Genomic DNA, 14,098 nt, shown 5'->3' on the forward strand with positions numbered 1-14,098 from the left:
GCCAAAAAGGGCATGCAGAGTGCTCTCTGTGGGCATGTGCGCCCTCAGTGGCCAGAGTTCATTACTAGAAAGGCAGGGGACTCCAGCAAAGCTGCTCCCTTCTCCCTCTCTACTATGCCTTCCCACCCCTCTGCCAGCAGCCCAATGGGAACACTTCATCCTTTTCCCCTGTCTGAGCTAACAAGAATGGCTCATAGGCAGCAGAGCTGGAAGGTAGTGGAGCATGCAGAATGCTCCCTTCCCCCTCTCCACACACCTAAGTTCATTTCTCCCATCACCTGCCCCTCTGCCCAACAGCCTAGTAGGAGCACTTCTTCTCTCTGGGGGGGTCGGGAGGGGGTGCAGGTGCAGCACCACTTGCAGTCTCTAAAAGGTTCACCATCACTGCTCTAACCTGGGATTAAAATAAATCCTCTCAACCTGGTATATTACTTTGAATCTCCTCATATTCCTGGTTCCCACTTACCTTTCTTGGTCTAGTTTATATTGAGATGCACCCTCTTCACATTATACACAAAATTTCTTCTACCTTTAGCTTTTGCATTGTGGCTCTGCATGCCTTGAGTGTCTTTCCTTTCTTCTACCTTATAAGAAGTTTTCCTTGATCCTCCCAGTTACCAGCACTCTCTTCTTCATGAAATTACTTTGTATAATTTACTTCTATATTTCTACCCCTCCTCTCCTACCTGTTCTTTCCTACATAAAACAGAAACTCATTGAGGGCAAAGACTGCTTTATTTCTGTCTTTGTATCCCCACCACAAATGCTAGTTAAATAAACAAACACAGAATTTTTTAATGAGGATAGTTCTTTATAATATTTTAAGATTTCTTAAAATAAGATACTGCGATGGAGTTCAGGGTCAGGCACAACTATTAATCCTATTACATCTACATTGTGAACCTGAAATCCACTCTAGATTTTTGTGAATTGCCTATTTGTTTGTATTTGAATTACCAGAATTCCAAATAAACTTTTAAAAAATCAAGAATAAATATCCCAGATCACTGCGATTAGAGAAATGCAAATTAAAACAACTCTGAAATATTACCTAACCTACCAGATTGGCTAACATGACCAAAAATGGTAGATGTTGAAGAAGCTGTGGGAAAATTGGGACACTTATACACTGTTGGTGGAATTGTGAAGTGGTACAACAATTCTGGAGAATAATATGGAACCAGCCTCAAAGGACCACAAAACTATGTAGACCCTTTGACCCAGCAATACCACTACTAGGACTGTATCCCAAAGAGAAAAGGGGAAAGGGCCTACCTTTACCAAAATATTTTTAGCAGCTCTTTTTAGTGGCAAAGAATTGGAAATTATAGGATGTCCATCACTTGGAGGATAGATGAACAAGTTGTAGTATATGGTAATTATAAAGAGGATGAATTAAGAAAAACCTGGACTTATATGAACTAATCAAAAGTGAAGTGAGGAGTACCAGGAAAATAATGCATATACAGTAACAGAAATATTATATAATGACCCACTGTGAAGGAAGTCTCCAAGATAACCACAAGGAACTCATGATGAAAATGTTATCTAAAAGAAGAAAAGACTGTTAGAGTCTGGTGCAGATACAGCATGCCATCTTCCACTATATTTCCTTCATAAGATTTCCATTATATGTGTGTTGTGTGTATTCTATTGTGAATTGAGCAGTATGGAAATATGTATTATATAAAAGTACAGATATATAACCTATATCAGACGATTTATTGCCTTGGGGAGTTGGAAGGGTAGGGACAGAGAAAACCTCAATTCTAAAATGTCAAAAATCAATTGTCAAGAATTGTTTCTACACATTACTAAAAAAAATTTAGAAGAAAAAAACTACACAAAAACTAAGCATTTATTTAAGCACCTAATACAGGCAGAACACTGTGCCAATGTTTGAAATAACAAGATAGATAAGACATGAACACAGATAACAACGAAACATGATAGTATACAGTAAATATATTGGGTGCAAAAGAGTGCTATGTGAGATCCAAAGAAAAAGTTATTGCCAAGGGTAGGGATTTAAAAGAAGCCTTCTTGTAAGACAGCCATTCTATTGTGCTTTGAAAGATGGGTAAATATTTAACAAGTAAAGAGGGGTACAACATTCCCAGGCCTAGGAAATACCTCAAGCATGGGGAGAATGTAGAACATTTTCTGAAGACAGAATACCTCAGTTTGGCCAGAAAACAGAAGAAGAAGAGAGTTATAAGTAAGCCCACCAGGTTGGGATAGAATTTAAAAACCAAGCAAATAATATTTAATTTAACTCAAGGGATAATGAGGAAAATCATGGCAATTTGGGAACAGAGGACTAAAGTGACTGGATCTATGTATCATAAACATTCTGGCAGTATAATGGAGGATATATTGGAGGAGGAAAAGAGTGGTAGTGGAAAGATCTGTTAGGAAATTCTAAGAAGAGTTCTGGGAGGTGCTGATGATGGCCCAAATGAAGCTGTTAGCATCCCTTTTAATTATCTGAAAGTTGTTATGTATGTAAATGGCTAATGAATCAGATTCAGTCTAAATGAATGGAAGCAAGTTAGATATAAAACACAGAGAAAAGGTGAATTTCCTTCAGCAAAGAGATATAAATTTCTCTTTTTTTTCCTTTTCAGATTCTGGACCAATATGAGCCTGATAGTTCAAAAGAAAGGAAATGACTAGTTCATTGCCATATTCCTCTTTGCATCCCCCGCACCTAACACAGAGCTTTACTCATAACTGGCACTTATTTGCTTAGTATTTATTGAATTGAATTAAAGTGCTAATACCTTTGGAAAGAAAATGTGAATAATGAAGATGGTATTGTGTAACCCATAGAAATTATGATATTTGGCATATAGAAAGTGCTTTAAATTGAAACACTTCACATTTCCTTAATCACTCGAGCAATCAGCATTCTTTATTAAATTCTTACTGTCAGGTACCTTGCTAAACACCGGGGGTACCAAAAAAGCAGGGCTAAAAGGGTCCCTACTTTCAAGGAATTTACATTCGAAGTTACTTTAAAATTTTTTTTAAACTCTTACTTTCTGTCTTAGAATCAGTATTGTGTATTGGTTCCAAGTTAGAAGAGAAAGAAGGACTAGGCAGTGGGAATTAAGTGACTTTCCCAGGGTCACACAGCTAGGAAGTATCTGGGGTCAGTTTGAACTCAGGACCTCCAATCTCTGAGCCTGACTCTCTATCCCCCAAGCCATCTAAGTGCTCCCAACTTTCAGATTTACAAAACAACTTGATTCACCACAATGCTGTGGATTAGGTATTGCAACCATGATTATCCCTATCTTGAAGAGAGAAAACCAGGACTTATAATTATGGAGTGACATGCCTAGAACTACTCAACTAGTAAGTGATGAATTGGGGATTTGAACTCAGATCTCCCAAGTCCATCTCTGATAGTCTTTAATTAATTTATACAATGAGCAGGAATTTCTGTAAGACGTGTATAGTGAGGTAATGTTAATATAGCTAATATTTAAATAGCACCTGCCCTTTTCTCAGCACTGTTCTAAGCACTTTACAATTATTATCCCAGTAAATACTCAAAACAATCCAGGAGGTAGGTGTAATTATTATCCACATTTTATAGAAATTGCTGAGGGTCACACAGCTAGTAAATGGGGCTGAATTTGAAATCAGATCTTCCTGACCCCAGACCTAGCTGTCAGATCCCGAATTTTCTTGTTCATGCCAGCATTTTCAAAGAGGCTTCATTTTCTCTGATGGTTGGTTTGAAGGTTTTCCCCTCATTTCTTTCCCACAAAGAATGAATAAGGTGAGGCACACCCTTAGTTCCAATTTTAGCAGTACCTCCGCCCATGTAAGGAAGTTCCTAGTTGTCAACACCAACCATATTGTTACCCAAATTATAATAGAATCTTTAGATTCATCATGCTAAAAACTTTCCAGGGTTTAAATACTTTGTTATAGGAAAATTCACAAGTAGTTTGCACAATAGGCCATATTTAAATGGCTTAGGAGACAAATGCTGGGGAATTCTAAACCTTAATTGAGGCTCCCTTCATTGTTCTCAGCCTTGGAGCACCATCTCCTTGAAAGTGGTAATAGATGAGAACTGGCTCAGTCTTGGCAGGACAGAGGCCCCATGTCCTTTCCCTCACTTGGGAACTTGGAAGTTGGCAATTCTAGAGATCTTGAGTCTGTTGCTGCCAATGCAGGACAGTAATCTCACCCACTGTAGCACATCCTCTGCCTTCTTCCAACTAGATTCCTTGATACCAATTAGTAAATAACCTAGAAAGAAGCAAATATTTGAAAGATTGTTCTTGTGGAGGAGGGATGAAACTTGTTCTGCTTAGCTCTGGAAATGAAGACTAGGATCAATAGGAGGAAATTACAGGGAGGAAAATTTTAGCCCAATATAAAAATAAACTTCCTAACAATTAGTGTAATACAAAAATGGAATGAGAGTTAGTTTCCCATGACTGAAAGTCTTCAAGCAAGATCTGGTGAGCAGTTGTTGGGGCATTATAGACTGGATCCATGATTTGGGAACTAAATGAACTGGTTGACCTCCCCCACCCCCAAGAATCCTTCCAACTCCACATTTTGGGTGATCATTCTAATCTGCTTTGGTAGAGATAGAAGCATTACTGGCAATTGATTGGACAGGATATTCATCCTGCCACAGTGGATGATGACTTTGGGCTCCATTCCTAGTAAAAGAAGAAACAGAAGCTGACTAGTTTTTGCTGTTCTTCTGTTTTATTTTTTATTTAATTTAATTTTTTAAACCCTGACCTTCCATCTTAGAATCAGTACTATGTATTGGTTCTAAGGCAGAAGAGACTGGCAATGGGAATCAAGTGACTTGCCCAGGGTCACACAGCTAGGAGGTGTCTGAGGCCAGATTTGAACCTAGGACCTTTTGTCTCTAGGTCTGGCTCTCAATCCACTGAGCCACCCAGATGCCCCGTGGTCTTCTGTTTTCAAAGTATATTTGCAAAACTCAAAGTCATCATGCATGAGATTATCTTGGCAGAGAGGCCAAAAAGGTAGTAGTCTCCCTTAGCTAATGTTTAATGATCAAATGCTAGATATGTCAGATGAATTAGAAGCGAAGATCAAATATACTAGCATATTGACAGATAAAATCTGAGTGACTTTAAGAGCAATGGAAAGACATTATGGGAAATAGTTTGGAATAGTATATGGGAAAATGTTCTTAGAACAAGAGCTGGGAACATATGATGTTGTTGGAAGACAATGAGTTCGCTATCACTACTCAAAAGGGACCTATGAAGCTTTTACATATTAATGCTAGGCATTGTGCTAAGTTCTGAGGATACAAAGAAAGAAAATCTTGCTTTCATGGAGCTCATGTTGTAATGGGGAAGCAGGACAGCCTCCTGCAGAAGAGACAAGGTTGGAATTAAATGAACCTAAGGAAGGTAGGAGTTGTTGTTGAGGGACATAGCTGCTGTATATAATCATGATGCTAACAACAACAACAACTAACAGTTATATTGTGTTTACTTTTTGCCAGGCACTATGCAAAGTGTTTTACAGTTATTCTTATTTGGTGGACAAAATGTGAGAAATAGCAGGTAGGCCAGTGTAGTTGGTGTGTAGGGGAATAAAGTAAAGTCAGACTGGATTGGTAGGAAGAGGAGAGGCTATAAAGAGCTTTCAATGCAAAACCGAGAATATTAAGTGACCAAACAATATTGTATAAGAGATTTGTGCTTGGGTCATGAAGGTGACTCGAAATGGGACTAGACAGTCCCTTGAGTCCCTTCCAATTCTAAGAATATGATTCTAAAGCCAGTGACCTCATCCCTTACTTATTCATGTATAGTCTCTTGACACAATGGTGGGCAGGGAGAGGGTGCTGATAATGTTGAATGATAGCAGAAGGTTCAGTATTATCAGAATACAGTAGAAAGTAATATATTTCATTATTTCTCAAGTAGAAAATACTTCAAAGAAGTTTACCTAATATAATCTTTTTTTCCATTAAGCTTGTTGTGTTTGGGGAAATCTCATATTCCTTGGAATTTTTTTTCAGTATTAAGAAAAATTTTAATATATCATGAGTTGGAGAAAAGAAAATTATCTGTTGTCAAGCCTTTGTTGTAATTTCACAGATGCTTCTGAAAATGAACCCAAAGGTAGACAGTAGCTGCCTTGTTCATTTCCAAAAAGGAAGTAGATTCTGTGGTTTTGCAGTTTGACTGAAGTCTCCCAAGCCTCCATAAGGCAAACTGAAAAGAGCTCTCTTGATTTTTGAAGAATGAGAGTCTATATCTGCTTAACATTAACCATACATTCCTATTAGTCTATGCTAATATGAGCCAAAATTATTGAGGTGAAGCTGATGCTAAATATAGAGTTTTTCAAAACAGAATTGTGAAATAGAGTAGAAAACCCCTTTGCTGGTTTGAGGTCTAGGACCAGGCAACAGCTCGTGGAGCTTTGTTTTTTTCCTGTGCGCTTATGTTTTAGGGAACTGAATTTACCTATGGAATATGCAAAGCCATGTAATTAGGTAGGTTTGAGTAGGACTTTTACTTTTTCTATATAGATGTGGAGGGAAATGATAGAATCATTAAAAAGATAAGCATGATACGGTGAAAGGAACACTGGCCTATGAATAAGGAGGCCCTAAGTTCTAGTCTTAGTCCTGCCACTAACTTGTTTTGTGATCTTTTTAGTCTAGTTTAGTCTCTGTATGTCTTAGTTTACCCATATGTAAAAATAAGCAGGTCAAACTAGAGGTAGCTAGGCTCCAAGTTCAAGCCAACAAACATGATTGCTACCATAAAGTTCTGTTGTCACACTTCATCATGCAATGGAGGAGACCCTGGGCTCTCAAAGGCTAGTCCAAAGAAACACAAGCTTTAATCAGTTCTACCATGCTGGAAAAACTTTGGGTGTAGTCCTGAGGAAAAGGATATATCTGCTTTCTGATGGCCAACTAAACACAGAATTTTTAACAGTAGACTGGCCACATAATGATGAATTATTTCACCATGGTAACACATGAAACAAAAATCCAAATGACCCTTCCTCGTGCTGAGAAGAGCACACTTGAAATCATTGTCCAGTAACCAAGTGGCCAACTAAAGGACCTTATCTTGACATAATTGCCATAAATGAAACGGAGACAAATGGAAGTTGCAGATAAACAGATGGATAATTCACAGATTTCTTCTTAGGCAAATAAAGAAGTCAGAAGACTTGGGGGTTTTTTATATCTACAAGCAAGAAAAATAGATCATTCCATGAGGTGCTGGGCCACATGGTAGACATGAGTGGGAAATATGATGAGTTACTGTCATCAGCAGTGTATGACCAGAGAAGGTGGAGCAGTCATATGTGAGAGTACTAGTGGACAGCCCACATTTTCCATTAGTAACTCTAAAAGGTTATGACCTATATATGGGGTTAGGAATAGAGCCTGGACCTGTGATGTCTGATAGAAGAAACTGCACGACAAAGTAACTTCCACTGCCAGCACAGAATGGTACTTGACACTTAGCCAGGGTCACACAGCCAGTAGGTGTGAGAGAGCCCCAGGTCTATCCAGAACGTGCTAAGATACAGCAGGGCTGTGTAAAGTGCCTGAAGAAAGTGACCAACGTTGGGCTGATCTGGGGGTGGGGTGGGGCCAGAGGCAGGGAATGGGGTGTCTCAGAGTACTCCATTGCTGATAATAAGAACTATTTGTAATAGCTGGATATCAAGACAGCCTGATCAAGGCAGTCGGCTAACAGGAAATTCTGTGGTTCAACTACTGCTTCTCTACCTTCTGTGGCTTGTAATCATGACTAAAATGTGATATTTTAGACTCCATTAAAAACACAAAGTGAAATTCATTTCTCCTACAGTCATTTAGTGAGTTAGCGGCAGCAAAGTAACTTCTTATATGTAAAAGCAAAGCCTTGGCTTTCGTCTTCATCTGAGTTAACTTCTAACAGGCAGAAGCTTTTGAATTGGAATCTCTCATTTGAAATAAGTTAAAAATTGGAAGCTTGCCTTAAGAGTGATATTGTACTAAATCTCATTGTTTGAAAGCTGGGAGGTCCTCTGAAGACAAACACAAATACAAAACAAAACCAGGAAGCTTCTGTCTGTGAATCACAAAGCCAGGAAAGGAACATAATTTTTCTATAAACTCTGTGGTCAGCTGCTGCTCACAGGTTCTGTTTGCTCCCACAGAGGCTCTTAAGTGCAGCCTGTGGCCTCTGGTCAGTTTGGATGTATGTATATGATTCACGTCTGCTCATTTCAATTCACAAACATCCGTTAATGTCCCTGATTTGCTGAGCACGGGGCTAGGTGTTCGGTGTAGAAAGATAAGATACTCAGGGAAAACAACAATTTGTGTATAGACATTCAATTCAAAATGTGCACAAAGTAATTTGTGGCGCGGGGCAAAGAACCAATGTGATGAGTTAACAATAGAACCAGCGTTCTGGAGAGAACGATGGAAGAATGAAGTTAAGTAGGCTAGGGGTATGGAGGGATGGATGGACATAGGTGTGAACGAGGGAGCAGGGAACAGAGCTGAGCCTTTGTCGGCTGTTCTTCACGAGCTACAGGTCATCCCCCTCTGCAGTAGTGGTCATCTAGTGATTGGCTGCGCAGCCTCGGAACAGGAGTTGGGAGCTCGGGGGAGTCTGTGCTGTGGCAGCACCACGGTCAGGGCAGTCCTGGAGCCCAGCCTAGTTCTACAGGCGTATTTGAGGAGCTCATTCTCCAGCCCTCAGACTGACCTCACTCCAGTGTTGAGTAGATGAGGCAGCCGACAAACTAGGCCTCAGAACTCGGGCAACAGTTCCAAAACTAGAAGTTAGCCTTTCCCACGGAGGGAGGGGAAAAATAACTAAGTCTGAAGCCAGGCCCTTCCAGGCAGTGACATTTAACAGGCCTTTGATTTAATCACTATCTATAAATCCTAGAGTCTGCCTTAGCCTTCACTATAGATGTTGCTTCCGATCAGCTTGTAAATGCTACGCCCGCAGACCAGGACGTCAGACAGTTTTGTGTTTTTATTTGGAGGGTCCACTGGACCTCTACCGAGACCACCTCCTGGCTGAGCACTTCTAAGGAACAACAAAAACTAACCTATGTGGAACGGCAGCTAGATAGCTGTGCTAGAAGCCAGGACGCTCTGTGTTCAAGTCGCACCTCTGCTACATCTTGGCAGTGGGACGCTTCACCCCGTAGCGAGGCGACCCTAAGTTGTCAAGAAGGTGCCAACTAGCACTGGCAGCACTGTTGAAGGAACTAGAGCTGGAGGAGCTCTTTTGAATACATAAAACTAGTCACTGCAGCAACTAAGATGTGTGACTATCTACCAAGAAGAACATTTACATAAAACCTGGGCCTTGTCCCAGGTAAGTTACCGATATGCTTATTAGAGGGATCGTTCACTTCACATGAAGAACATATCCCAAGGCAAAGCCTTTTATCTAAACATGACGTCAGCAGTTTACTATGGGCACATTACATAACTAGATGAAATTCATATTTAATGATGGGTTATGGTTTTAGGGCTCTATTGTGCCATCTCACGGCTGTGTCCTGAAGAACCCAAGATTTTGTCTTTAAATATTTAAAGGTAGAATTTATACAATAAAACGTTAGATATGGAGGGAACCTTAGAGATTATCTCGTACGACTTTACTACCATTTTACTAAGGAAGAAATTTGGGATCAGAGGGCATGGGGTAGGGAAAGGACACTGGACCCAGCCTGGCCTCCTGCTTTCTAGATGTGTAATCTAGGGCAAATCTTCATCTGTATAGTGTGGAGCTAGAGTTTAGATAATCTCCCAAATTCCGTCTAGCACCTAATCCTTTGGATGCCTGAAAATTAGCTTTCATCTTTATAAAACGGGGATTATGATGATGATAACACTCACACTACATATCTTCACAGTATGTCATGAAGATAAAGTGCTACATAAACTGTCACTGTTATCATTTTATTATTATCAATGACTTGTCCAGAGTCATATGTTCTGATACAGAGGAAGGAATGGAAGCTCAACATCTAGTCTCCTAGTCTCTGGTCCCAAAGCCGTCTGGTTTTTTGTGGTGATACTGAAAGCTGCCTTCAAAGCCTTGTTGTCATTACATAGCTTTTGTTTTTCTTTCCCTTATATAGGCCCTTGACGGAAATGTATATGATCATCTGAAGGATTATTTAATAGCATTCAGCAGGACTGAGCTAGAGGCATGCCAAGCTATACAGAATACATTCCAGTTTTTATTGGAAACCTCAAGCAGGGTAAGTGTGAACCTGGTTTTCTTTAACCCAATAGCCATAAAGCAGGTGATGTGTTGAAGTACACAGATTATCTTATTTCTAAAAATGAATAAACCAACAGAAGCAAAACCCTTCCTCAACAGCTAGTCTAGGCACATTGGGGTTTGGGAAAGAGATTTGTCCTCCTGTCAGATAAGGAGGAAGTACAGAATCTTAGAACTGAAAGGGATCCCAGAGGCTAACTGGGCCACCCTATATCTGAACAGGAATCACCTCTGTAATCAGACAGTTGAGGAACTCAATAAATATTCCTGACCTCCCTTTCTGCAACTTCTACCAGTTACTTATTTCTCACATTTGAGCTCGGCCAAAGCAAGTCTGACTCCTGTAGCCCTTACCTAAGTCTTCTGCCTCATTGAGTGAATCCCCTCAGCAGTAAGCTAATGGTCCCAAGCCAAGCGGAGACCACAAGGAACATTTCCAGGACTGCCATCGTTTGGGCATTCAGAAGTAGGCAATCCTTTCTTCAGCAGGGGTCACACGGTCTCTGTGTCACTAGATTCTGGGAACCGTATCAGAGAAGATGGGCTAATGGCAGAGCTAGGGCAAACTCTGGACAGGAAGCTGCAGCCCCTGGCTTCTGGAAGAGAGATCAGGAACCCACCTCACCCCCAACCCCTCAGTGCGCAGGGAGAGAATCTACTTCCTTGAGGACATCCCTATACCTTTTATGTTCTCTCTGCTAGGATAACAAAGTTTGTTAAAATGCCTCTTCAGAGTGAGTAAGAGGAAGTCTTTGTGTGCCTGCAACTTTATTTGCTCTTCTTCAAAATGTTGTGGTAAAAAGTCTTTTAGAAATTTACCTATTGGAGGCAGTGAGGTGGCTCAGTGGATAAAGAGCCAGGCCCAGAGATGGGAGTTCCTGGGTTCAAATCTGGCCTCAGACACTTCCTAGCCATGTGACCCTGGGCAAGTCACTTAACCCCCTTTTCTTAGGTCTTACTGTTCTTCTACGTTGGAACCAATACACAGTATTGATTCCAAGATGGAGGGTAATTGTTTAAGAGGAAAAAAAAGAAATAAAAATTGCCTATTAGTGAAAAGTCCTCTTTTCTCTATGGAACATTTCTTTTATTGAGAGATTTAGATATTCCTCTGTTACCTGCAGAAATCCTGACATTCTTAATACTTTAGTGATCTCTAATTTCATCACTAGATGCACCTTCTTTCAGTGGGGATTGAAACCCCTCCATTACTCAGTAGATAGAAAAAATTGAAAAGTACTTCATCGACAGCCCCGAAGTGACAATTTCCCACCTTTAGTGAGATTAGTTCTCTAGGCCAGTGGTCTCCAAACTGGTGGCCCTGGAATAATCTGTGACTGAGCCATTGCTTGACTCCCAAGGGGTGTGTGATTATTCAGTGAGAGAATTAGAAAATTTATTGCATCCCACCCTTCTCCCTTAAAACCAATTATGGGCTTGTCTCCAACATACATATGCCCCCTTCAACATTCAACCATCCTGCCTCCTCCCACCAACCCCTTGGGGCAGTTTGATGTCCCAGTTACCATTGGCTATGGTAGGCAAGCTTCCTACACTCTTGTCCATAGCAATCACCTCTCAACAAGTGAATTATACATTATACAGTATTGGGCAATGAGTAAGCTCCTCACAGACTTTATTTTCTAATAGGAAGCCATAAGTTTAATAAACAAGAATGCATTGTAATTGCATTATTTTTCCCTTTGTCAAAATTTCAGAATATTTACTGAGCATATCTCCACCCTTGCAGACAAACAGGTTTACAACCTTGGTCTCATCCTTGACTCCTATTTCCCATCCTTCACATCTCCAATTAGTTGCCAAATCTTGTTCCTTCTATCTCTACAAGATCTCTCACTTCTATTCCCATCTCCTGACTTTCATGGCCACTGACCCAGGCCAGTACCTCATCGCCTCTAACCTACATTATCCCATTTCAGTCGATCTTCCCCACCCCTCCCAAAATGATTTTCAGTCAATCTTCCCCATCCTTTTCAAAGTGATTTTCTTAATGGAGAATTCACTCTGTTACTTTGTAAATTCTAGTAACCCCCAAGGGACTGTTAAGATCAATTTTTTTTTTCAGTTTTACTTCACCCTTTTAACATTTCAGTTTCTGTAAGTTTTATAATGAATGTAATTATTAGTATAATAGCACATGTATGCAATTTTAAATGCGCATATGATAGGAGGATTTTCTCAGAAAAATTCCCTTGATTGGAGGTACATTATCAAAAAAGTTCTGAGACCACTGCTCTAATTGTTTCAGTGCTTGGCTTACAGTCACAACATGGAGTGGACACAACACTGGATTTGGAGTCAGAAGACCTCGGTTGATAACCTCTTTTCTGACAATTACTAGCTATCAACCAGAGAGAAAAAGGAGAACAAGCAAGAGATACCAATACACAACAGACTCTCAAACTTTTTTTTTCCTTTTCTATACATCAAAGGTCATGCCGTGTATCCAAAGTCACATTTCATATCACCAGTTCATAGGACTCTGACTCGTGATAGCCAGGACCCTTTACTCCATGCATCTCTCATCACTTTACCCCATAAAGCCAAATGCTTTTAGAACTGTTTTGCACAGAACATTATCTCTCCAATATAAAACCTGTCCAGAGTGCCTGTACAAATTTAAGGTTAGAGTTGGGGTTCTTTCAACTTCATTCTGAAAGAGCATATCTCTCCAGGAAATCTTGATCAGGCATTTAAAAATGTAAATTAATTATATATATATAACTATATAGATAGATATTACTATATACTAGGAATGGCTAATGCTAAGTATATCTATTACTATGGTATATATTAAATATGTTATATATAGAATTATATGCTATGCATATTACTATATTATGTAATCTTTGTGTGCATATGTATATAAAAGTAATAACTGTTCCTAATAGATATCAAATTGCAGAAAGAAGTCCTGTACTTGAATGTAGCTGGAAAGATTCTAAGATTAGAAGACAAATAGTGGAACTCTCCCCTCTCCAGATTTCTCTCTGCTCATTGAAGGCACCTATAATTGGACCATTAGAACCAGTTCCCAGGAGCTTCAGCTGTGTGGTCACTCATAAACTCAGTGGTGTCTAGGAACTTTATGGGGCTAGCATTGATCAAAAAAGAGTCATAAATGATGCCAGTGGCAGTGAAGATCATTAACTGGCACTTAGGCCTCATTATCGATGAGTCAAAGACATGCTCGTGGCATACCAGATGTGGGGAATTACCATGAACTCTTAATACTGGCTATCACCTATTTGTACTGCATATCGACTACATGCTTCTGTTAGTTTGAGAGATATTTTGGCTGGTGCTACCCAATCCTAAAGTCTCATAAGAGACACCAGAAATCACCATTGGATCCTTCTCCCATACCCAATTTTTTGTTTTGGGTTGAAGTAGAGGAATATTAGACTCAGGGCACACGTTCCTACTCCTGTTTATAAAGAAGATGCATTCCAACAACAGACCTCCTTGTTTAACTTTGTTACAGCTATGAGTTTCCCTCAACTGTGGAGATTTCAGCAATGTGTTAATTGTCACCAAGCCTGCATCTTGTTGTCCCTGATCCCAACTCCACTCTTGGAATGATTAAGAAGCCCTCCCTTTATAAGAGTTTGTGGAGATAAATTTGTGGAAAGTGTTCATCTAAATTACAACCACCGTCATATGAGTTCTGACACTTTGGGGGAATAGTACTGGACTCTGCCCTTGTCTTCACTGACCCAAAATGTCCTTTCCTGCTCATCTTGGAGGAGTAAATCTAGATAGCCATGTTCACAACCATCTGA

The 14,098-nt window shown here is 40.0% G+C and overlaps 1 protein-coding gene across 3 annotated transcripts in view; it reads left to right on the plus strand.

The window, feature by feature from the left end:
* The window catches only part of FCHSD2 (FCH and double SH3 domains 2), a 347,367-nt gene that overhangs the window by 222,454 nt on the left and 110,815 nt on the right, over window positions 1-14,098 (plus strand). For all 3 annotated transcript variants that reach the window (XM_056795012.1, XM_056795014.1, XM_056795013.1), the window contains one exon: window positions 10,150-10,272. In XM_056795012.1, coding sequence (XP_056650990.1) covers window positions 10,150-10,272 — 123 coding nt within the window. The remainder of the gene's footprint in view (window positions 1-10,149; window positions 10,273-14,098) is intronic.

Source organism: Monodelphis domestica, chromosome 4, assembly GCF_027887165.1.
Source record: "Monodelphis domestica isolate mMonDom1 chromosome 4, mMonDom1.pri, whole genome shotgun sequence".
Classification (NCBI taxonomy): domain Eukaryota; kingdom Metazoa; phylum Chordata; class Mammalia; order Didelphimorphia; family Didelphidae; genus Monodelphis; species Monodelphis domestica.